Source organism: Phyllosticta citribraziliensis, assembly GCF_038025025.1.
Source record: "Phyllosticta citribraziliensis strain CPC 17464 chromosome Unknown J3D65scaffold_6, whole genome shotgun sequence".
Classification (NCBI taxonomy): Eukaryota; Fungi; Ascomycota; class Dothideomycetes; order Botryosphaeriales; family Phyllostictaceae; genus Phyllosticta; species Phyllosticta citribraziliensis.
This window is the reverse complement of record NW_027117343.1, coordinates 2,416,235-2,439,930: the sequence shown is the minus strand read 5'-3', so window position 1 is coordinate 2,439,930 and position 23,696 is coordinate 2,416,235. Positions and strand designations below refer to the sequence as shown.

Genomic DNA, 23,696 nt, shown 5'->3' with positions numbered 1-23,696 from the left:
TTGGGATGATCTCTTCTCTGCACGCGACTTGCAGAGCGCAAAGTCCCGACACTCCCTTCTTCAAGTCTTTGAAGTGATGATTGCGGTGTACACATCTCCGCGCCAGACCACCGCGCACTATCTTCATATTGTGGTAGGTGGGACACGAGGCATTCCAATTGGTCAACTCATGATCAACACATCTGTAGCCAGTTGAACGGACGAATAGGAAACAAAGAACAAAAAGGTCAAAGCGGCATCAAGGTGGTAAAGCGAACACGCAGAATCTGTGGATGAAAAATGAAAATGGGTTTCCTGCTTTTGAAGACGCAAGCCATTACAGCGGACAACACATTCTTATGCCGCGGTAAGAGGCACCGCTAAGCCACTTAAATCATCCTCGCCCTTCCTTTCTTTCTCCTCCTCCTCATAACTGCGACACACTCTCGTCCCTTCCCTCCTTCCTCTCCTCTCCTCGTTGCTCCCCCGCCCCTCTCCCGCCCCTTCCCCATTGTTTTGCAAATTATAAACACTTGTCTCCGCCCCCATTTCCATAACAACAACAAAGCGTTGGTGGTTTAGTGGTAAAATTGATCGTTGCCATTCTCACCCTCCCTCCAAAGGTCGAAAAATGACTCGATCAGCCCCGGGTTCGATTCCCGGCCGACGCAATTCTTTTTGCCCTTTTGTATCCTGTCAAACCCTCATGGATGTGTTGTGGAGCGTGTGGTGATGTTTAGGGGGGTTTCAGGGGCTCAGGGGGTGCAGGGGGTGGAATTGGTGTGGGGAACGGGGGGGCCGAGGTGAGGCCGGGAGGCGAGATGCTAGCGTGGTAGAAAGTGGCAGGCGCGAGGGCGCATGGCGCAGCACAGGCGGAGAACATCAAAGTCTGCCGCCCTGGTGCCGTCCACGTTCTCCAGGTGCGCGAAGGTGAGGGCGCTCCATTGGAAGGGGTGCATGGCGAACAAGCCCTCGAAATCCGTCGACATGTCAAGGAAGAGTGGACTCGGTCCCTGGGGTGACATGGAGGATGTTATGGAGGTGAAGTAAGAGCATGGAGGAGGGGAGCATGATTTAATCCTGGCAGACTACACTTTTTCCCCCGTCATTTGGTTGGTATGTTTGTTGAGTGACACGCAAGAAAGCTAAAAGACAATGACTGTTTTCATTTCATCGACACCCAGCTACCTACCTATAGCTAAAGCTACATTAGCTAGCGAACCAGCCACCCTACCAACTTTTCCCCTCGCACCCGCGCCTCCAATCGCGCCTTTCAAACTCTACCCCCACACGCCCTATGAAGCCCCCCTGCCAAGTCATCTACACAGGCTTTTCTTTAGTAAGTACTTTCCAAGTGACTCGCCAACGTTCTGTTGGCAAATCTCGCTGCGCGGCTGGTCTTGATTTCTTGACGAGTCCGAGTCTGAGGCCGAGTCTGTGCGTCTCTTGTTCCTGGCCATGAACTGGATGCTGTTGAAGGCCGGGCCAGGCGAGCGAACACGTGCAAATGCATGGCTTTCACTCGTCCGGCATCTCGACCGAAGGCCGCCAGAGCCTGAGCTGGCGCTGATTAGTCGGGCCTGTTCGCTCCATTCCGACACCGCTATGTGTGTGTTGTCGACAGAGAGAGATGACGGTTGCGGGTTGCCACACCCACCTACCCGAGCGAACCGGACCGCGAACTGGGAGCATGCCGGCGCCGCAAGTGGTCTGTGTGGATGCACTTTCTCCGCGCAAGTGGTGGGTGTGACGGGTGTGTGATGCCAAGCAAGACGGGACGCAACTATTTCAAATATTTTCGAGAGGTGGTGGTTTGGGCGCAGGCACAGCAGCCGTGTCAAAGTGCCCAGTCGCGTACGTGCCACGGGTAGATGTCAAGCCAAGAGGTGAAGATGCCTGCCGCAAATCAATCGACCGCGGAGACGTTTCGGTAGGCTTTCAGTTCGTCACGTCGGCCAAGCGTGCTTCTTGCGGCGGGCGTAGACAGAGCGGTACAAGCCGCGGACCTGCTGGCCGACGTAGAGCGTACGTCAATGGCTGCTGCCAATCCTCAAGGCTTGTTGTGAAAAAATTCGGCGGCCATGAATATCACCGACGGTAGCAGCGTAGACGGCTGCGGACTGGGAGAGCCCGGATTGTCTGCAGAGATCCATGAATGAAATCAGTCACCTGCGTGCCTGGCAGCCTACCACGGCACTCGTTCAGACCTGCTCCAAAGATAGGCACGAAAGCGTTGGGCAAACGACGCAGAGCAGCCGTTGACCGTTTATATCAAAGACTTTGCGCTTTGACGCTGTGAGCCGCACTTTACAATATACAAACCTTAAACGTTCCTTGCCTGCAAAAAATGGCTTCTGGTCACGCTGACAACGTCCGGCCGCGCGCGTTGTCCGGGCCGATGCGGTCTGGGTGATGGGTGTGCGGTGCCAAATTTGTCGCCAGCCGGACGGGTGCGGCAACGGTTGCGATGGGGTCTTGTCGGGCCTACGGAATGCTTGTGTGCTTGGGAAAGTTTGGCGGACCGCGTCTTCGCTTGTAGTGGTGGCCTGGATCATTACGGTTGGACGGGATCGAATTGGACAGCGACGATCAAGGGTTGTTGTTGAAGCGGTGATAAGGCTTGCTTTGTTGTTGTTGTTGAGCAGAGCAGAGCGTCTGCAGCGGAGCGGGCGTTGGACCACGCAGCTCGGCGCTTGTCCCGTTTGGGCAGTGGCCCGTGTCGAGGGCACGCTGTGGGAGTGTCGCCCTCTCCGCATCCTGGCCCAAAAGGGTCTCGTCTTTGCTGTCTGATCGACCCCCGGGCGCATGAAATTTGAGGGATGCTTCTGTTCAGCTAGAAGATGCAGAAACAATTGGCCGCCGGCGTCGCGCACGGCCCATGCTGCACCAGATTGTACCTGACAGCTCGACAGCGTTCCATCGCCCAACCACATGCACCATCTCGACTCCGCGCAGAACCATCGCGCGCGCGCAGAGTCGAGCGGCGCGGGGTTGGTTTCAACATTGACCTTGTTCACTGTTTCAAGAGAGAGCCTGTACCGTTCTTTTGCACCTCGGCCAATGGGAAAATCTTCCGCCAAAGCTAATATACCGCAGACATACGTCAATCCCCATCCCTAAACCTCCACATCCTGAAGCCTGTCGTTCCTGGACGCTACCTCAACTCTGCACGCCCAGAACCATGAGCTGTGCATTGTCCACTAGCCAGCAGCGCAGGCGCCATGGGCATTTGCTCGGTAATTGACCCAGTGCCGCTGCGGCCCTCGTCCAGAGCCTGTCGCAGCTAGTCAGCATTTTGAGCTGCAGTATAGGCAGAGGTATCCTAGACTGTTGACGTCTGGGCGGTTGGACCCGGCCGCGCATCCCTGGGCGGTTGTGCGATCTGCAGGCCATGTAGAATCATATGCTAGTCGGTCCCGCCGCCTACACACCTCTCGAAAACTGCAAAACAGGAGGTGCGGCGTCAGGACAGCACTCGTTGTCCACTGAAAATGCTCACTTTTAGCCACTACAATGCTTGCAAGCAGCCATCTTCATGTAACCAAGCCACCCAATTCGTCGACAGTCCGGTAGGTCCGCAACGCCACCAGGGCATCCATGGCACCTGGGGGACCGATGCTCCATGCACTTGGCCTTGCTTGCCCACCGAGCCTTATTCTGTTGTGGCTTTGGACTTTGAAAAACCATTGCCCGCACTGTAACCATCTGATCGACCTGTTGCGCGAGCTGTCCACCTCCAACACCACGCCCAGGACGACCGAGAGGGACTGAGGGATGCTACAACATGGGCGGAGGTCTCCATCCGCCACAGGCGACTCTCGATGCGTGGGCTTCCGACACCGACCAGTATCCTCGGGCTCAGAGCAAAGGCTCGGGGATTGTAATCCTTCTGGGCTTCCTCATCGCGTTCGCTTCTGCTGTCGTCGTTGCGAGACTGGTTGCGCGCCTCAAGTTTCGCCGGAACGCGGGTGTTGACGACGCGCTGATTGCGCTTGCGATTGTACGTATAGCATGCACGAGTTGAAGATTCGACTGACATATGCAGCTTCCAATGGTTGGCTTCGACGTTTCGGTCATTCTAGGTATGTGATATTAGCGAGGTTTCAATTAAGCAACCGAAGGATGGAGTCGGACTGCTTGTCCACGGACATCCCTTCGCCTCTGTTATTACTCCTGACTCGCGAACCGTGTTGCGCCTTGCTGACTTTTGGCTGGACAGGATGGAATCGCTACGGTGTTGGAAAACACGCGTGGGATATTTCGCATGCACAAGCCGCTAACGCGCGCCTTATGCACTGGACGGCAACCTTTTGCTATATCCTCAGCACGTCCCTGACCAAGATTTCCGTCTTTTGCTTTTACCGGCGGGTCAGCCCCTCCACCTTCTCCGTAATATTCTACTGGGTAATTTGGGCCTCCATCGGCTTCGTCACCTGCTACATGACCGTCTGTGAGGTTATGCTCTTTGTAAATTGCCAACCTCTAGACGCGTTTTGGAAGCAGATGTACCCGGACTATACCAGCTACCGCTGTTTTGACGAATCCACCGCCTTTCTTGCAGAAGCTGCCATCAGCGTCGCGCAGGACTTTTTGGCTTGCATCCTTCCTATGATCATTCTCTGGGGTCTAAAATTTTCGGGTCGCCAGCATACTGCTTTGGGAATCATTTTCTTTTTGGGACTGTTGTAAGTTGGACACCACCCAATAAAGACGGCGCTAACCAGAACAGTGTGTGCGCTTGCGGAACCGTTCGGTGCGTCCTCATCTACCAGTACTATCACAAAACCTACGACAACACTTGGGCACTGTACAACTTGTGGATCTGGACCGCCGTCGAAATGCACGTTGGAATCGGTTGCTCGTGCCTCCCGTCGTTGAGGCTATTCTTCACTCGGCTGCTGTCAAGTTCTCCGCCTGCCACGGAGCAAAGCCTACCGAGTCGGAGTCTCCAGACTCCCGCAACCGCATATGATATGAGTGGAGGAGAAGGAGTCAAGACGTATCCAGACGACACAAGAAGTCTGGATCCTTTCGCAAACCGGCTACACATTCCCACTCCCACCTTTAGTGACTTTGATCCTGGACCGCCGCCGCCAACTCCTCCGCAAACCGGGGCCATGCAGACTATGGGCAGGCCACCAACATTGGACCCAAAAGTCACTGGCTCCTTTGTCAATCTGGCTGACATGGACCGACCCCCACGCCCGATGACCCCACCAAGCAGTAAAGGGAGTGAACGCTCGAAGAGTCGAGCAACAAGTAGAGCCACCACGGACCCTTTCACCGGAAACGAAATCACGACTACCCCTACTCCTGACCTCAGTGACTTTGACCCCGGCCCACCTCCTCCTACGCCTCCGCCCAAATCTCCCTCGGGCAAGAACACCAAAAGCATGGCGACCGTTGCCAGCCGACCGCAGACCCATCTCACGACAGCTTCCAGCAAGTACGATGACGAGAGCATTTATCAAACGCCAACAAAACCAGCATCCGTCATTTCTGCAACCTCGAGCAGATATGACGAGAGCATCTACACAGATGCAGGACAGCCACCTCCAAAACCAATCTCTATCGTCACCAAAACCAGGGCTGGGAGCACATACACAGATGCCAACATTCCACCAAGCGGAGCATCCAGCAAATACACATCCGTAGCTGCATCGAGCCGATACCCTGAAGACAGCATCTACGTGGACCCGAGAAAGCCGCCTCCGCACCCCATTACAATCCCTGGAACGGAGAGCATGTATGTCGATTCGAAACAGGTGCCGGACACACCCAGGACCGAAGAATCTAGTCGCTACGATGACGACAGCCTGATGGAAGACCTCTTTGGCAACGACGACATTCAGCAACCGCAAGACATGCTCGAAAACGACACCGATACTCCCATCGCACAAGCACTCAACGAACCCGAGCATGTCTATGATCCCACTCCTCGACAAACCATGTTTGGGACGTTGCCAGCAAACAGCAGACCCCGCGAGTCTACGGCGAGCGAGGCGCTAGATTCTCGTCGCTCCGCGGCGCTGCCAACGTCAATGACATTCCTTGATCGCGGCAGCTTAATGGAAAGAGGCGGAATATCACTTTTGCGCGATTGGCCAAAGAGGTCGAGCAGCATGCGCCGCCGCAGTCGCGACGTTCTCAGCTTGATGGAGCGCGGCGTACTCACGCAATCGCAGGCATGGGATGAGAACGAAGCCGAAAACACCAACGGCACCGCCGCCCCAAGCGCACGCAACAGCCGCTCTTGGCTCTCAACGCGCAACCCGTCATTCAGACGCCGCAACACAAATCGGCAACCTCCTCGCGATAGTCGCACTCTTTCCACGACCACGGTCCGCGACCGTGAGCCGCCCTCCACCTCCGCCGACCGCTTCTCCACCGCTACGCGCGACAGTCATGACTTGACCGCTGTTCAACGAAACACACGCTTCTGGAATCCGCGCGAGTCGCGGGCAGGGGACACGGGCAGCACCTTCATTTCCCCGTCGCAAAGAGGATCTGTCATGGACAACGGCAATGGTCCTCGCAGCAGCCAATTCCGCTACACACGCCCCTTTTCCTCCTTCCGCGATCGAGACTCTCGTGCCTCTGGGGTCCGTGAAAGCTACTACAGCATGTCTGGCGGCAATGGAAGCAACAGCAATCTTCCCGGTCGCTCAGCTGAGACGCCGCCACCGCTCCCACTCCCAGCGCCCGCGCTGCAGCGCTTCGGCCACAACAGCGCCGCGATCCGCCGCAGCAACTCGCACGCCGGCGACTACGGACGCGACCGCAGCAGCGTCGCGTCGGCCGACTCGGATTACGATCTTTACCGCCTCAGCCAAAACACGGGGTATGGCGACGAGCTGGAAGCAGTCACGGAATACGAAAACGAAGACCGCGACGGACAATACGACGAAGACATTGCAGCGGCGGCGTCCGTGTCGGCAGAGGCTCAGCGCCAACGGCGCAGCCAGGTGCTGGCGCATCAGCGCGAACTGTACCGCCAGTACATGCGCACGCACCGCCAACAACGCTGGTCGCACCAGCAGCGGTGGGACGAAAATTCAGTGCTGGAGGAAGAAGACGAGGACGAGGATGACGGCCGCACGATTCGTCTGTCGACGCCGCGGGAAGAGGATGAGGACGAGGAGGCTGCGACTGCGTCTGCGGTCACCGCCGATGATGATGGTACGCAGACTGAAGTGCCGGATGAAGGCGAGCCGGGCAACAGGGAGAGTGTCATGAGTCAGGGCGAGAGCGTGTTGATGTACTACGCTGAGGAAAAGGACGAGGAGAGTGAACTTGACGATGACGAAATGGTTTCTGAGGACGACCTGTACTCTGGCCGCGGCTACGGAGATTATGACGACAGAGGGCTGAGCACTTTCTACGTCGAATAAAGACGTCAATCCGCTAGCCGGCGGGTTTGACGCCTGGCCTGTCTTCTCGACTCCTGGTGTTCGGAAACCCTCTCTCTCACGACATTTTCCCCCATTTTCCATATGCACTCACACATCTTGTTTTCCAGAAAACTTCTGTTTCATATTTATTTCCTGTTTCATTTTGTCATGCACAATAGATATACCCTTTGTCTTACATCTGTAAGTTGAACACGGATCTTGGGCGGAGCGGTAACGGTTGGTAAAGAACGGCATTGGGAATGTATTGGATCTGCTTTTGCTCCCCACATTGTAGTAGAAGGAGAGACACGGAGTAATTTCGATGGCTTGCTTTGTTTTCTCACCTGTTGCTTTCTCATCTGCACCAAAATATGATAACGCCTTTCTCATTCCGTTCTTCATGTCTCTACTTGTGGTGATTTATCTAACTGTGGCAGCGGGTATTGAGCGACTCTGTCCAACCGACAGATTATCCGATCGACTAGTGTGGCCAGCACGTCTCACGCCCTTCCCAAGTCTACAAGATGTACCTAAACCGGACATCCCCGTTCTCTGTCTCCACCGCGCCGCCAGTCGCCCTCACCTCCGCCTCCTCGTCAACAGCAGCAATACCGAACTCATCCGCCTCGGCACGGTCCAGCTTGCGATTCTCAGCGGCGAGCCAGAAGCGGATACAGATGGCCAGAATGGCAACGAGGCCGCTGACAGCCGCCGTCGCGATGCCACCGGCAATGTAGCGCGGCGAGTCGGCCGACGGGTACATGTAGGGCGCGTAGATGTTGCTCGCGTTCCCGAGGAGGTTGCAGATAGCCAATGTGGCGCTGCGCTTGACGAGCGGGCGGGGGAATGTGTTGGCCAGCCAGGCGAGCAGGATTTGGTAGGCGGGGATGGCCCCGAGCGGCATGAGGAACATGCCAAAGAAACGTGCGGGCGTGCTGAGTGTGGAAACGCAGATGACGTTTCCGGCCAAGGACACGAGACTGAGGCAGGCGATGTGGATGCTGCGGTCGCCGGTGCGGCCGGACGAGAACGTGACGGCTAAGGCGGCGAAGAAGGTCAGGACCCAGACGGGCGCTGTGATGAGGAGCGTCGTCTGTGTAGCGTGTCAGTGACGAGAGCGGTTTGGAAAGGAGTAAGCACTGCGATGGGATGTCGTGCCGATTTGAGAGTTGGAGGTACTGACAATATTGTTGTAGCCTAGCGTCTTGACGATGGTAGGCAAGAAGTACTGGAAGGCCTGCGTCAAGAGGCTGCAGTGCTGGAACAGCACAAAAACGTAGAGTTTTGGATCCTTCAACGCCATCATGAGTCCCTCGAGCACACCCACGTCCTTGGCCTCGTCACCTTCGCCCACGTCCACTGCCAGCCGCCACGCAGCAAATGCGCGCTCCTCTTGCGTCAGCCACCGCGTCGTCATGGGATAGTCTGGCAGCACAAAGGCGCACAGAACCGCGAAAGCGATGGTGATAGCGCCTTCGATGATGAAAAGATACCGCCACCCACTGATGCCGTGGGCACCTTCAAGATTGCCCAGCACGCCTGCTCCGAGCAGCCCTCCAAAGGCATTGGCTAGCGTTGCCCCGACGTAAAACCACGAGATGCGGTTCGCAAGTTCTGCGCGAGTGTACCAGCTGCTCATCAGAAAGATGGCGCCAGGGAAGAAAGGGGCTTCAGCGAAACCGAGGAAGAATCTCGCGGCGACAAGGCCGCCGAATGTGTGTGCACCGGCTTGAGCTGTTGAGATGGTGCCCCAAATGGCCATACAGATGCCAAGATATCTGTTCAGGAGTCAGAGACCTGCTACTGCGGGTACGGAGGGACTGACAGAGATGGTCGGATTCGCGTGAGGAGGAGATTCGATGGGAGTTGCATGAGGATGTAGCCCTGTTTTCTCGAGTCAATTTTGAAGCATTCGATTGACGAAGACAGAAAGTACGTACGACGAACAAGATCGAAGTGGCGAGGTTGAAGTCTGAACCCTTCATGTTGAGATCCTTTTCCAAAGTTCCCAGTCGAGCTTGTGCAAGGTTGCTGGGGACGAGTTAGCCCAATTCTGTACAGAGGTTTTACGAACACGTACCTTCTGTCCAGGAAGTTCAGGAGATACATGAGACCCAATAGCGGAAGCAGATGAATGTTGACTTTTCGCAACATCCCCTTCCTCAGATGCGCTATGTACTCTTCATCCTTGCTCCGAAAGTGTCTGTTCCAAGCCGCCTCGTCTTTGTCCGAGGCAGTTTCAACACCGCCGTCCTTGGTGGATTCATTCTCCAGGTACTCGACGAGGTCTACTGGTGGTTTGTCGTCTGTCTGCGCCATAATTGAATCTCTGGGTTCAGGTGCGTGTTAGGGACAAAATTTTCAAACTGGCGATCAGAAGCAACAGCCAGGACGCGGAGTCAACAACAAAACGACTAGGGGTAAACAAAAGATATAGCCTCCAGCCCCTCGGCAAGTGCCTTGTCTGGCCGTTCGTGCATGGCAGGGGAACTTAGCCGATGCATGTCCCCGTTTCATTCTCCTGAACGTCTGAGCGGCGCTTGGAATTGCTGCCGTTGGCATGGATCATCGAATGATGGAGGAACCGTGGGGCGTGGGGAAGGAGCACAGCGTTGGAGGCCCTTGTTGTACAGTGGGGCTCTGGGGACGCAGGGAAAAGCTGGGGTTGGTGCCCGCCGCCTATCAATCACCACATGACGCAACCCCTTCGCTGCTACATTTTCCGAAAGTGCGGAGTCAGGCGACTGTCTTGTCAGCTCATGGTGATAACGGCGGAAAGGAACCGCACGTACGCGCCCCGGAAATCTGCCAAGTATCGGAAATCTGCCAAGGTTCGTGGGTCTCGCGCCGGATGACCAGAAGTTGTGGAAAGTATTGGTATGTATCATGCGAGGAGTGATGTTGTACGTCCAGGGGTGGTCGCACGCGGTGCTCAAAGCTTCAAAAGGAAGATGCAGCGTACATGACGAACTCACGGAACGGAGAAAGATAACCAAGATGAGAAACAGGTTGTGGGATAGGTAAAGGGAGACAAATGTGACCAGCAGGAGCATCCGACAGGTCGAAGATCTGGTGCGGGTAGTCTTACTACTGTAAGACCGTCAGATTATTTCCGCTGTTCAGAACGATTCCAAAAGCAAGTCAACGTACCATGCTAAGCCGCGCCCAACCTCGCTCCATCTGCCCCACACTGCAAGCTGATTAGCCTTGTCGTACAAACGCATGGGAATAACATGTCAGGCTGACACATGGTCGAAGAGTTGCCCTGAACCCCCGAAAGCACTGGCATCCATATCCTTTATCCACGACATAATATACACAACAAGAACAATTCAACGCCCTCTTCGCTCCGCTGCCGACAAGTCGTCCAAGTAGCTTTTCAGAACCGTCCTCTTTATGTACTGCTACTCTATTGGATGTCGAATTCGTAATAAACGTAGGCGGTGTATTCGTTGCTGTCGCCTGCGTGGCCGGCGGCAGCCATTTCGGCATTGACCGCCTCGTCCTTTTTCACACGGCCCTTGTTGTCGCGACCAAAGGCATTTCCACCCAAGTACGAGTAGCTGACGTCGAGATTTGCCTTTGCTTTCTTGGCAACTTTGCTGGTTGTCTGCCACATGTTAGAATGCCGCCTGGTCGAAATTTGGAGCAGGAGAACCAGATTCGGACGGAGCATACCTGGACGAGGCCGCACACAAACTCCAACGGCAGACCGTACCGCAGCACCGTCTCGACAAACACGCGCAATGCCAGCACATGGATCCAAATCATGGCGCTCTCGCTGTATCCTGTCCGGCCCAACCGCAACGCTTCACCCCACACCTTGCGTTCCTCCTTTTCTAGACGATCTACCTCGCGTGCTTCCTCCTCCTTTGAACCCTCCTTGTACTTGAAGTCGCGGGGCGTCCAGCGCCTCTCGCGGCACTTGTGAATGAAGTCTGCGCTATGCTTCTTGAACGTTGTCGCAGCAAACAGTGTAAACTCGTCATCCTTTGCGATCTGGGATGCGGAGCGCGGAACAACCATTTCTGACAGGGTTTCGTAGGTCTTGAGGAACTCCTTCGTCAGAGAGTTGGGGACGGCAATGAGGTGCGTTTCAAGATACTCGGACTCTTGAATCAAGGCTGAGGGCGGAACGATGGAGGCGAGAGATTTGGTGGCGAGGTTTCCGCTGTGTTTTTGCCTTGTTAGAAGATGTCGTGCGTGGGTGTTGGGGAAGCTTACGTCTGTTTCCGTTGCGATGCAGCCAGATTCGTCTTGACCGAGTTGTACTGGTTAAACTTGCCCTTGACATCGTTGTCAATGCCGACAATTTCCTAAGGCGTGTCAGAGAGAGCGTCGAATGTGAGCGTTCACCATAGGTACCTTTTGCAAGGAATCTATAAGCTCCGCAATTGGCTTGTCCGCGCGGTACTTGACCTTGTTCCAGGAAAAGGAGCGGAGGTAGTGGTCCACGGGCTCTGCTCAAGTCGGTCACTAAAACAGTTCTCTGTAGCCCCAAGCTCAAGATGGGCACATACTGTCGTTAATGTTCTTTTGCTGGGCAATCTTGTCCTCGTCATTGTCCAATATAGTCCGCAGTGTGTCTCCAACCTTGCCGACCACAGCAGAGCAGATGCCTTCGAGCTTGGCCAGGTCATCGGCCTGCTGGACTAGGGCGTCGAGGGTGCCAATCTTGAAGGCGGGTATCTGGAAGGGGTAGGTGGTGCCATAGTCGGAGGTGACGGCGGAGCGCAGCGCGTTGAGGGCGTCCTCGCGGTCGTTGGAGGGGACGATGGACGTGGGTAGCGACACCAACAGGTAGGTCGTGCCTTTGGACATGGTGGGCGTCGGGTCGATGGCGGAGGAGAGTAGAGCTCGACTTGGTAGATGATGGAGCCGTGGTCCGGCGATGGTTGCTGGCGGTGCTGCCCAGACCCGACGTGGAGCTCGAGCCAAGTTGAGTGCGGGACCCCAGTCGGCCGCCATGAGCTCGACCCATGCACCTTATCTATCACTTGGTCTGCTCTGCCCTTTTTTTTCTTCTGCATCCCTCAAAATGGCTTCTAGAAGAGGAGTATCGCTCATTGCGCCTCTTGCCCAAGGCATTGCCCGCCCTCGCAACCTCTCGACGCTGAGCCGGCCGCTGCGGACCAAGCTGTTCTCCCCGCATGGCAGCTCGCCGGGCCCGATTGCCAATTACCTCATACCATCAGCTACCATTGCACAACAACAACACTCCGTCCGCCACGTCTCCGACGTCGCCCATGACCTTGAACTCGCCCAGACGCCGCTCTACGACCTTCACCTCAGCTATGGAGCCAAAATCGTGCCCTTTGGCGGCTATGCCATGCCGGTGCTGTACAAGGACCTGAGTCTGGTCGACTCACACAACTGGACCCGTGAAAAGGCCAGTCTTTTTGACGTCAGCCACATGTACGTCCACCAAGCCATATTCTGTATTGATTGTGCTTCAATTGCATGTCAATCTGACCCTGCGCCCTTGTTCTGTTCACAGGGTCCAACACTACTTTTCCGGACCCAAAGCCGGCCTCTTCCTCGAGCGCATCACGCCCAGCGCCGCCACGACCCTCGCGCCGCACACCTCGACTCTGTCTGCATTGCTGCACCCGCAAACCGGCGGCATCGTCGACGACACCATCATCACCGCGCTGCCCGGCAACCGCTTCTACGTGGTGACCAACGCGGCGTGCCGCGACAAGGACGCCTTGTACCTGGGCCGCGAGCTGGCTGACTTCCGCGAGCAGACACACAGCACCGAGGAAGACGTCAAGTGGGAGCGGCTAGACGGCCGCGGGCTCATCGCCCTTCAAGGCCCGCTCTCCGCTGAAATCCTCAACGACGCCTTGCCCAAGGGCGTTGCCCACAAATTGGAGACGCTGCTGTTTGGACAAAGCCGCTACTTTTCGGTCGAACTGCCATCTGGTCAATTTGTCCACGACATCTTGGTCAGCCGCGGTGGGTACACGGGCGAAGACGGCTTCGAAATAAGCATTCCTGCCGAGCATACCGCCGCACTCGCCGAATGGCTACTCGAGTCAGCAGGGCCCGAGAAGGTGCGCCTTGCTGGGCTCGGTGCGCGCGACAGCTTGCGCCTGGAGGCCGGAATGTGTTTGTACGGACACGATCTGGACGACACGACGACGCCCGTCGAAGCGGCCCTGGGATGGATCGTTGCCAAGGAGCGTCGTGAAAAGGGCGGCTTCCACGGCGATGACGTGATCCTGGCGCAGCTCAAGACCAAGAAGAACGGCGGGACAGGCGTGTCCAGGAGACGCGTGGGCCTAATCGTGGAAGGCCCACCAGCGCGAGAGGGCGCCGAGATCGTAGAGCCCAAGGGTCCAAAGGGCGTCACCATTGGCAAGGTGACGAGCGGCTGTCCGAGCCCGACGCTCAAGAAGAACATCGCCATGGGATATATCAAGGACGGATTCCACAAGAGCGGGACGGAGGTCGAAGTTATTATCCGAGGCAAGAGCCGCAAGGCACAGGTGACAAAGATGCCGTTTGTTCCCTCAAAATACTGGAAGGGTGGCTTGTCGCCTGGCTAGACGATCGAAGCTCTGCTGTGCCTACATCATTTCGTGTCAACAATCACCAAAAAGCAGAAAGTCAGGGCTGTTTGAAATGCTCAAACCCATTCCCAAAATTAGGAAAGAGGTAGCTTCGAATAATCGACATGAAATGAAGCAACACAAGGTTCCAGTACAGGTGATACAGGCTGTCTCTAAAACTCCTCTCGCCACTCCGTCCTCTTGACCCGCTTGTCTACAATGAAAAGTGCTTTGAGGCTGGTTGAATGAGGGAGCAAACATTAGGGGAGGTTAGGTGTTGTGGTGATGTGATGGATGCACTCGCTAATGTGGTCAAATGGAATCGCCTGCCAAATACGATGCTCGCTCTTCAGCTCCTACGCGCCAAAAACGGTCTGAATGATTTCGTCCAGCAAGGAGAAGACGAGGTGGGTGCTTCAAAGGAGAAAAAAGTCAGCACATGGTCGCAACCAGCAACAAGGGACAGAAACCTGCGACTTACTTCAAGCGCTGATTGTTCAGCGTAGCCAACACCCTCCGACTCGCTGCCTGCGCATTCGCCCGGCCCACCACGCTGCCCGCCAGGTCCGGAATGAGCGTGGCGAGCAGCAAGCCGGCCTCCTTGCGGCTCTGCTCGCGCTGCGCCAAGGTGCGCGGCTGCTTGTCCCTGCGGCGCTCCTTGACGACGCCCTCGGCGACGCCGCCGATGATGACGCCGCCAGGACCACCGGCAATGCCTCCATCGTCGCCGAGCGGTGATAGCATGCCCGGGCGCTGTTCGTCGCCGTTGCTTTCGCCGGCAGGGCTGATGTTCTCGGGGAACAGCGCGCCCCTGACGACGCCGACCCACTTCACGATGCTCTCGTCAGCAACCATGGCGCGCACGTTTTCGCGCACCTTGCGCTCAATCGTGCCGCCGAGCAGCTGGTGCAGCACCATAACGACGGCCCGGCCGCGCAGCCAGTTGTTCTCGCGGTTCAGCTCAAAGGCTTCGAGAAAGAGGTCGCATATCGGTTTGATAAAGGACGGCGGACCGCTCGAAAGATCCCCGCCGACTCCGTTGCGACTGTTCTCGTATGCCCGCAGCTCAGCTTCGGCTTCCGCCGCAGTCTGAGGGTCGTTGACGAGGGGACTAGTACTTGTCGCTGCAGCAGCAAGGGCTGCTGAAGGCGGAGGTCCCTGTGTTGGACTTGATAGACTGGCCGTGCCGGTTCCATTGGACGAGGCGCTGTTTGGACCTCCGGATCCAGCTGCATTTTGCTGCAGTTGTGTCGTGGCAGCAGAGATGAGGTTCTGGCCTGCGAGAGATAGCTGATCGAGGACGGGGATGTTGCCCAGAAATTCCTCCATGCCGTCCGTGACGGAGCTGTAGATGCGGGAGACAATGTCCCCGCGCTGGTCAGCGCCAGCGTCGCCTCCAGTCGAGATGGTACGCTGGGAGAGGAATGCCCGTAGCTCGCGGCTGCGGCAGATGGCCGGAATGAGGAGCAATTCTCTAAGCCACTTTTCGAGCGATGCTCGTCGCTTTTGCAAAAAGTCTCGTTGGAGCTTCAGCATCACTTGGCGGCGCGGAAATTCGAGGTTGCGAATCATGGGGTACTTGGAACGAAGGCGCTTGTTAAGCTCGTGGAATTCGCTGTATCGTCGCGGAACGACCCAGGTGGCGGCCGGCATGTGTTCTCCAGGTGCTCGACGGACCTCGATGACATCTGACACTGTAAGCTACGGACATCAATTACCAGAAACTTGACTTACATAGAGCGAATTCTCCGCCTTCTTCGTCCTTGCCGACCATGATAGACTGTATAGACACAGTTGCCCGACCGTACAAACTGTTGTCGCTCTCTTGAATGACATACTGCTGGCGCTGCAATTCTTTTCGATGGATCTCTCTTTGCAGACTTGCTTTTGACTTCCTTAAAATTCTCAACTCCGCCGCATTGTTTGTGAGTTCAGCTTTGTTCGTGAGAGAGTCGACGATAGATTCTTGATTCGACAGACGGTCGATTTCGAGCGTCAAGGCATCAATTGCCTCTGCCAGACCTAGGTCGCCGGGGGCCGCTTCATGAATTGCGTCTTCTTCGTTATCATTCGGGTCCGAGTCTTCTATTTCGTCCTCAAGAAACTTTTCCTCCTCATCTCCAAACAAGTCATCTTCAAAAACACCTCTGGTCTTTGGTGCGCCCACGAGTCCAAGGGATGCGATATTCGGTTTGTCCTTCGAGTCTTTCTTGAGAAAGGCAGGCGATGAGGACCGAGTGATTTCCAATGAGCCCCGCATTGATTCATTCTCCTGTACAGACTTTGGTCCATCAGAGAAAAGAGAATCTCTGTCAGGTTCATTGTCCATGATGTCGTTCAGGGCCTCTTGCATGGCATCGACGACCTGCGCATTGTCATCGCGCCCTCTGCCCACATCATACTCGGAATCCACACTTTGCGTCGAGCCCGCCAGAGGATCATTCTCCATGTCGTCATCGAACAGTGGTGGTCTCCCTGTGTCATCCAAAGATCTCCGCAGCGGACCTGCTGATGTTGGCTTTGCGCTTTTGAGGTCAGATGTCGAAACCGCCGCCCGCCGAAGATCGATAGATTGACTGGACAGTGTCCGAGGCAGAGAGGGTGGTGCTGCTCCTAGTGCTGGTGGTCCACTGTACGAGTTGGTGTGAATAGGGCCTTTGGTCGGACTAAGATTCTTGGACATTGCAGAAGCTTCGTCGGATGCCAGCCACTTGTACCAGAGATCCGACTTTTTGAATCGAGGGAAATGCTTATCTTGCATGGCCAGATATACGGATGTTTGTGTTTGCAGAACAGCACGCCTAGCTGCGAGATACTGTGCGCTTGTCGCCTTCTTGCCCGCCTTGAGGAAGTCGTCGACGGTGCGACGCAGATGATCGGGCACTGCAAGTTCAGGCTTGACCAGATAGGCCTCGTAGATTTGAGCCAGATCAGCGCGGTCCGATCCACCAAACGAATGGTCAAGACCCGGTTCATCAGTTTCGCCCATGTCTTCTTCAAGGGGGTTCCGGAATCCATCGACCACTATCCAGAACTGGACAAGAGGCATCAGCCCTTGACGATCCATGAACTCCATAAAGTATGACAAGCCAGAGGAATCATGCAAGACATGTTGAAGCGTAGCGTTTTCCAGCCTTGAATTTTCGCGCGGCAAAGACCCTGGGACTTGGAGCGAGGGTTTTTGAGCAGCAGTACCTCCGGCGCTGAGATGGACAACCCTTTGATCCAAGATCCGACGAGCGGTCTCCAAGCGACGCAGATATAGCTGGTCTTGTCCCTCCACTCGCACCTCTTTCTTGTATTGACTGGCAATCTCACTCCTAGCTCTTCGGGCATCAGACAGCGAGCTACACTGGCGTATAGCTCGTATGAACCGCTCAAACTTGCGTTCGTTATCCCCAGGAGCAAGCCGTGGAAAGGAGGTGGGGTTCGGATTTTTGGGCGACTGTGGAGCGTGTTCGTCGAGGGCAGCTCGGAGCTTTCGCACTGTTTTGCGGTCCTGTAGCAGTGTACGTCCATACCCCTCCAACATCTGATTCCATGTATCCGGATCCGAGAGCAGTTCCATGATTGGGCAGAGGACCGCGCAAGCAACAATCTCCTTGATCAACGTGTTGACAGCCAGGCTCGTTCGCATATTCCGTGGCAGAACTTGGGACATGAGCCGCGTCACAATGCCTCGCAGATGCTGTTGCTGCACAGTCTTGGGATTATTGTACGTGAGAGAAGCCGCCGGGTGCAGCTTGCCATCGCGATACTTGGCTGCTATGGCCATGTCAAGCTCCTCTGATTCTGTAATGTCCCTCGAGAGCTTCCGGCCACGCACGACACGTTCTGCTTCGTAAAAGTCCCTCATGTGCGCCGTTATCATGGGCACCAGCCGCGATATGGTCATCTCGACCAGGTCCACCGCCAGCAGCTTGTCGCGGATGCTGGACAGCGCCGCGCGAATTGCTCTGTCCACTTCATTTGTAAAGGTCGGCCGCGGGCTGATGTTTCCATACCAGCTCTGTACAAAGTCGCGTAGTATCAGGTCGAGAAGCTTGTCGAGGTGGTCGGAGACGAGAAAGGAGGACGGGTACAGCGGTTCTCTTCGGTAGATGGATCTCTGCTTCAGCGAGGCGGTTTCCTTTTGCCACGCTTGCGCAGAAACAAAGGAAACGTGATGCGGAGCGCGAATCGGTCGAATGTCGCCATGGTGAGGTGCGCGGGTGGTTGACAGGATTACGTAGGTCGTTCCGGCTATCGTGACGGCGATTCCAGCGATGAAGGCGTGAGGAGCATAGCGCAACGACGGGGCCCAGTGAGTGACGTATCCCCAAGCAATGAAGAGTGCGACACAGGCGAGGATCACATCCCAGCGACGGAGTTCCATAGTACGGGAGAAGCCATGTGTTGTTGTGGCGGCATGTTGCGGGACATGGAGAGGTCGAGCTTGCGGCGGACTGCGTCCTCCTTTCAGGTTGCCAGCAACTGTTCGCTTGCCCGTCGCCGATCACCCGCCAGCGAGCTGTCGGGGAGCAACACAAATTTGGCACCAACACCTCGAGTCTGCTTCACCATGTGTTGGACGCGTATCAAAGCTATCTGTCGAGCATATTTGTATCAAGCCTTGCCGAGGGAGTCTACTTCACGTTGCGAGTCATGTTCATAGCACGATAATTTACAGCTCAAATCCTTGCATTTGCTATCTACTTGTTCTATCCAGCGATATGGGTACTGTTGACCAATCAGCAGCTGAAACTAACGACAGCGAGTTTTCAGAGATGCAGAGATGGAAGTGTTTCAGTTCTCCAAGGTGAATATTATTTTTTTCTTCAACGTCGTGTCTCAGGAAGAACACAGCGAATATTCGGTTCATCAGGAAGCCAAGTGCATCTTGAAAGCAAACGGGTAGACTTACTCATAATCGAAAGAACGGCGTAAATCCATGCTGGGTATCTGCAGCGACGCACATGGGTCAGCGCAAGCTCTGACGTCAAACAAAACTTGCAAAAAGCTGCGGCCAAAGCCATCGTATTCAGGCTGTGTCGCATGTCAGCAGGTATATTTGTCGTGAGCGAAGGGCAACGAACCTCATTAAATCAGAATTTTCAGTGTTTAAATCTCATGCCCGGCAACGTTCGTTACACGAAGCCGGATCAAACAGTGTGAATAGTGATCATCATAAAAGATGGCCGTAGGTGAAGAAAAGCGTCGTGAATCGTACCTGCATCTTGATTGTTAGTTTCGAAGCTCCAAAACCTGAACAACAGATGCCGTGCAATCGCTCGCGGATCAGCTGACGAATTCTCAACAAGCAATCCCTTAGCGCAACACCCCAAGGTTTGTACGCCTTGTTTTTAACGGGTGTCGTCCAAGAGCTGCACAGTCTGTCCGCCCGTTCGTTCAAATTTCCTCATGATATGCGAGAGGTGGTACGGTGAAGGTGCGAGGGGAGTAGTACCTGCGGCAAAGCCGAGTTAGCTAATGCTTTTCAATCATTCGTTTAATAAAAAAATGGATGATTGCTTGGGTCAGACAAGGCTGAAACTTTTAACGACAGATTCGACAACATGTGTTCAGATTGAGGAATGCCTTTCCGGGTCGGTAGATCATCACTCCCAGCGTATCCATGAAATAGACAAGTGGTACCAACCTTTTAATGCAATTTTCAAAGCGGTCGCAAGCCCGAGTCATGGAACCCACAATGTCCAACCAACATTCTAGCCGACAGGTGCGAGTTCCAAGCTGGCAGCAGCGGGAAGCGTGAATTGAGACGCGTCGAGCGCGTTGAACGAAGAACAAGTACTAGAGCATGCTGAGTGGCGAATTAGCTTCTGACTCGACCAAGAGATTTGTGATGTGCGAAGTCCGCATGAAGCGCGGTCAGGGTAATTCTAGAGCTTGTGAATCCTCATGGAGGAATAAGAGTTGGATTGTTCGTTGATAAGAATTTCTCATCACTCGGTGCGAGGTAAGAACGCGGGGCAATGGCAACTTACACGAAAGAAGAGTTGAAGAAGGGCCTCTCCGTCGGCAAAGATGCGCGAAGTGGCGGAAGAGGCCCTGGGGGTTTGCGATGGAGAGGATGAAGAGAAAGTGCAGAGACTCGAAAGTTGAGCGGTAGAAAAGGAAGAAATTAAGCGGTCGCGCTAGGTAAGCCGCTAGCGCGCACGGACCGCGTCCCACCCGAAAAGTCTCCACGTGACTAGCTCATCTATGTCGCCAAACCACCAACTCGTCTTCGACCATCACCATCTGCTCTACTGTAGCTTGCTCTGGTTCAGGCAGTTGTTGCATCGAATCACACGCGCCATTGTGTCTCCACTTAGAGATGGACGTCTCCCGTTCCACCGCCAGCGAGCCAAACATCTTCGACTCGACTTGACGGCTGCACAAAAACCGACTGTTGCAGCACCACAGCAGGCGTTGATGATGCTCAAAAAACCCCCGACTCCCCGAAACCATCTACCGCTGTGGGACTTTTGTGGCGCCTTCGATTGGCCATGGATGACGCCAACAGACGCCGCAGACGCCGCAAACGCACTCCAACTGTTGTCCCGTGTCTCTTTGAACCAATAGGAAGTTTATCACGATATGGTCCTCCGCCCCCAGACGCAACTGTGCCACCCCAATCTGCCACGCTGGCTCACGCTTCTGGCAACCTGGCTCTTGGGTCAGATGTGGTTACCCTGCACTAGAGAGCAACTTGGGCATGTGTACCGCTGAGATGGCTCGTTTGAGGCTTGATCTGATCCTTTGGAATCACTATCATGTCACTTTTCGGGTGTCCAAGCTTTCCAGATCGTCCAGGCCATGGCTATCTGCTGCAATTGGGTCGTGTCGTCTGACGCTATGTACTTGCCACGGAGCAGAGGTAGGATTTGGACGCAAAGACCCAGGCACCAGACCCAGGGCAACCCCTTCACAGCTCTCAGACCCCCCAAACCATCATTCGCTTCCGAAACCGAAGCCGAATATTTTGTTTGAGCATTGGAAAATGAAATCGGGAATAACGCAGTTGTTCCGGAGAACGTCCTTGAGCCACCACCTCCTTGGATCGCACGACTACGCACTGTTCCAGCAACTTCTTGATACTCTTGCTCTTCCAGTTCGAACAAGGTCCAGATGACTCATCGATTGACAGGGCCACCTTTCGTAAGTATCAAACGTTGCTGCAGCATGTCGACTGGTCAAGAAGAAAAGTATGCCACTTTTCCGAAAGAGCTGCGAAAACAGTTCCAAATTGTCCCCCAGCTCCCTTGCTTTCGAAACAGACGCGAAAATGTTGTTGCGATTCAGGTATGCCGTGCTTCTTGTCGAGTACAGAACCAGCCACGATCGAACAAATTCCCAATACAAACAACACGACTTGGAAGGGCCAACTGTCCAGTGTTCAAAGTCGTGGACTAGCGCGAAATCCTTTTCTGACGAACTTAACCCAAGCCAGAATCCGCATTGCTAAAGTTCTGCCTTTTCCTCTCTTGACTCGCTCCAAATTCACACGACACCTCCATGGATCCGCGAATATGCCTCGCAAATCCGACAAGAACCCACGCACAACGGCATGCTATGCCCTACGTGGGCGAGCCATTTACTCATTGCGGCCTCCTCGATAGGCTTGTACCAGCCATACCAAGCGGCCCCTCTGCGGTACAGCGCCAGCAAAGTAAAATTCAGAAGAGGAGGATGCGTCCAGGGCGAGGACGACTTGTGCCGTCCGGGGAAGCGGTTCCACAGCTCGATGGCAAGCTCCTCTGCCGAACTTGCAGCAGTCGTCGCTGAGGCCTCTGTGCACTGGTACTACTGAATGTCAGGTAGGGTAGGACGATGGACCAAATGATGAGAGAGGGAGATATGGTGTTTAAGACTGAGAGACCGCGTACCAAAAGCGAGGAGAAGAAGTCGAAGAAGGAATGTCCGCTCTCATCTTTGACGTCGAGGTTGAGGTTGAGTATGGCCTCCAAGATGGCATGTTTCTGTGCAATGGTCAGTCAAAGGCAGGTGACCAAGGAAGCAATGCATCCATGCTTCCAGAAGAACCAGACTTGACTCACAATCAATGCGGGGGGAATTTCGACTGCCATGCTGAATCGAGCAATAGAGCGAGTACAGCAAGTACCAGACGGACCGGCCGTCAGCGACGCTGCATAGTCGTATGTAGATATAGTAAACTGGGGGGAGACCCAGAAGGAGGGGGGGCCATCGATAGTCCTAATACCTGCTGCAACGCCGCCGCCCATTTGCTCTCCCTCCGCGCCCCCGCGAGTGCGCGAAAACGCGAGCGAGTTTTCGAGCGCTCGAGCACGACCGCCGCGCTCCTCCGTCCGGGTGTGTGACAGGTGCAAGGTTTGGGGTGGCGTGCAGCTGCAGTTGAGTGTCCGGGGCCCGCCAATCATGCCCATCTGCCTGCTGCCCATTGGCCTCAACTTCTCCTCTTGTTGACAAGTTGGGGGACAGCGAGCTCTGCGCTATGTATGTCGCTGCCCACGTCGCTTGCCGCGCGCACCACCTCCACCACCACCCAGTGCTGCCAGCCAACACTGGCAGCACCAGCCAGTTTGGAGAGCCGCTGCTTACCGCTGGCTTGCTTGCCTGGGCTGCCGCGGTGCGCATGCGGCAACAAGTGCTGCCACTTTTCCACTCTCTCGTCTGGCTTTCTGCGCGTTGACGTCTCGGGGGTAGAGCGTTGGCTCGCGGTGCCCGATGTGCTGATCCATCGTTTGCCTTGCTGTACCCAGCTATGGCTCAAATGAAGTTTGTGGTCTCTGACATGGTACCTGAATCCTCAATATAGCAGCTTGTCATACGCCGCAGTCGACGGCCCAGCTTCCTGGCACACAAGGTTTCATGTTGAGTCTGTGGATCTGTTCCTTCATACCTCGAATATCGAGAGATATCTCCAGAGCCAAGATCTAGACAAAGCCAGCAGACAGTCTTCAATTCTATTGGCGCCTGAACGCTCTTTTGGACCAATTGGAGACAGAGCTCGAGGATTTTGTTTGGATGCCTTATTGAACTCAGTTCCTCAAAGGTGGCTGGCGATGGCGCATGTCGTCGCGAAAAGTAGTCATCGTGTCGATCATCCTGCCACCTTCTGGACCTCTTTGGTCGAAGGTAGTCCACTCTCGATGTTATCTTGTTGCGAAGCATTGTTGCTGTCAGCCAACCTAAAACTTTCTTTTCCCCGGAAACGCTTCCGCAAGCCACCCAATGGCCTAGAACTCAAAAGGACGCATGCTTGACCATACGTCAGATCCAATGCGAACGGTTCGGTATTCCGATGGCGTTTTGTATGCGTTTCCCTGCAGCTTGGGTTGATTGCAAGATGCGAGCTAGCGGCGTAGAACGGCCAGCATTGACGAAATCCCGCTGTGCTGCAGACTCCTATGCATCTGCTGAGGAATGAGATGATGTCGATTTTAGCTGTCACCCTAGACTGGGATTGTTCGGTAAAGATGAGCGATGACTGATCAGGGTTACTGGCCTCGCCAATCTCAAAGGTGGTCAGCTACCAACTTGTGAACTCGGGTCTTGTTGGAACGGAGTCCTTGGACCGAATCTCTAAACGCACGATGATTGACTGTAAAGAAATTCAACACAAGAGAATAGTCCTAGGATAATTTCAAACAGGATGGGTATTTCCTTTGATTGTACGATTCGTCATCGAGGGAGTATTCAAAGCGATGCACCCTGTCAAGACCTGTATCTCATCTTCAGACTGAGAAGGTAGCTCTTGACCATCTCGTGACGTGTTCTCATCTTAGGTAGCCAAAGCAAATGATGTCCC

The 23,696-nt window shown here is 55.0% G+C and overlaps 8 protein-coding genes and 1 non-coding gene across 9 annotated transcripts; 4 read left to right on the top strand and 5 right to left on the bottom strand.

Annotated features, from left to right (window-relative positions):
• Positions 1 to 546: 546 nt before the first annotated feature.
• On the top strand, positions 547 to 650 carry J3D65DRAFT_t74. Its single transcript has one exon. It is a non-coding gene; the product is annotated as a tRNA-Gly (tRNA).
• A 3,619-nt stretch (positions 651 to 4,269) lies between these two features.
• J3D65DRAFT_553816 (uncharacterized protein) lies at positions 4,270 to 4,868 on the top strand (the record flags this gene model as incomplete). Its single annotated transcript, XM_066797149.1, has 2 exons — positions 4,270 to 4,664; positions 4,709 to 4,868. Coding segments are annotated over 2 exons (555 nt in total), but the record flags the coding sequence as incomplete, so codon positions are not given.
• Positions 4,869 to 4,982: 114 nt separating this feature from the next.
• J3D65DRAFT_626053 (uncharacterized protein) lies at positions 4,983 to 5,979 on the bottom strand. Its single transcript, XM_066800393.1, has one exon. The coding sequence runs from the start codon at positions 5,898 to 5,900 to the stop codon at positions 5,022 to 5,024; it is 879 nt and encodes a 292-aa protein (XP_066655717.1). The 5' UTR covers positions 5,901 to 5,979; the 3' UTR covers positions 4,983 to 5,021.
• Positions 5,980 to 6,411: 432 nt separating this feature from the next.
• J3D65DRAFT_626051 (uncharacterized protein) lies at positions 6,412 to 7,596 on the top strand. The gene has a single exon (XM_066800392.1). It carries the CDS (start codon positions 6,492 to 6,494, stop codon positions 7,368 to 7,370), a length of 879 nt encoding a protein of 292 aa, XP_066655716.1. The 5' UTR covers positions 6,412 to 6,491; the 3' UTR covers positions 7,371 to 7,596.
• A 291-nt stretch (positions 7,597 to 7,887) lies between these two features.
• On the bottom strand, positions 7,888 to 9,689 carry J3D65DRAFT_603533 (MFS transporter; the record flags this gene model as incomplete). Its single annotated transcript, XM_066798219.1, has 5 exons — positions 7,888 to 8,463; positions 8,554 to 9,148; positions 9,196 to 9,254; positions 9,311 to 9,401; positions 9,451 to 9,689. The coding sequence occupies 5 exons, from the start codon at positions 9,687 to 9,689 to the stop codon at positions 7,888 to 7,890; spliced, it is 1,560 nt and encodes a 519-aa protein (XP_066655715.1).
• Positions 9,690 to 9,801: 112 nt separating this feature from the next.
• Positions 9,802 to 10,701, bottom strand: J3D65DRAFT_387606 (uncharacterized protein). Its single transcript, XM_066795818.1, has 2 exons — positions 10,163 to 10,701; positions 9,802 to 10,114 (listed from the first exon to the last, which is right to left on the bottom strand). Exons 1-2 carry the CDS (start codon positions 10,421 to 10,423, stop codon positions 9,884 to 9,886), a joined length of 492 nt encoding a protein of 163 aa, XP_066655714.1. The 5' UTR covers positions 10,424 to 10,701; the 3' UTR covers positions 9,802 to 9,883.
• Positions 10,702 to 10,779: 78 nt separating this feature from the next.
• Positions 10,780 to 12,191, bottom strand: J3D65DRAFT_668205 (vacuolar ATP synthase subunit C; the record flags this gene model as incomplete). The annotated part of the gene is made up of 5 exons (XM_066803093.1): positions 10,780 to 10,980; positions 11,049 to 11,541; positions 11,595 to 11,686; positions 11,736 to 11,830; positions 11,891 to 12,191. The coding sequence occupies 5 exons, from the start codon at positions 12,189 to 12,191 to the stop codon at positions 10,780 to 10,782; spliced, it is 1,182 nt and encodes a 393-aa protein (XP_066655713.1).
• Positions 12,192 to 12,362: 171 nt separating this feature from the next.
• On the top strand, positions 12,363 to 14,165 carry J3D65DRAFT_626044 (uncharacterized protein). Its single transcript, XM_066800391.1, has 2 exons — positions 12,363 to 12,785; positions 12,868 to 14,165. Exons 1-2 carry the CDS (start codon positions 12,409 to 12,411, stop codon positions 13,919 to 13,921), a joined length of 1,431 nt encoding a protein of 476 aa, XP_066655712.1. The 5' UTR covers positions 12,363 to 12,408; the 3' UTR covers positions 13,922 to 14,165.
• On the bottom strand, positions 13,864 to 18,539 carry J3D65DRAFT_626041 (PXA domain-containing protein). The gene is made up of 3 exons (XM_066800390.1): positions 15,659 to 18,539; positions 14,406 to 15,612; positions 13,864 to 14,338 (listed from the first exon to the last, which is right to left on the bottom strand). The coding sequence occupies exons 1-3, from the start codon at positions 18,297 to 18,299 to the stop codon at positions 14,281 to 14,283; spliced, it is 3,906 nt and encodes a 1,301-aa protein (XP_066655711.1). The 5' UTR covers positions 18,300 to 18,539; the 3' UTR covers positions 13,864 to 14,280.
• Positions 18,540 to 23,696: the final 5,157 nt, after the last annotated feature.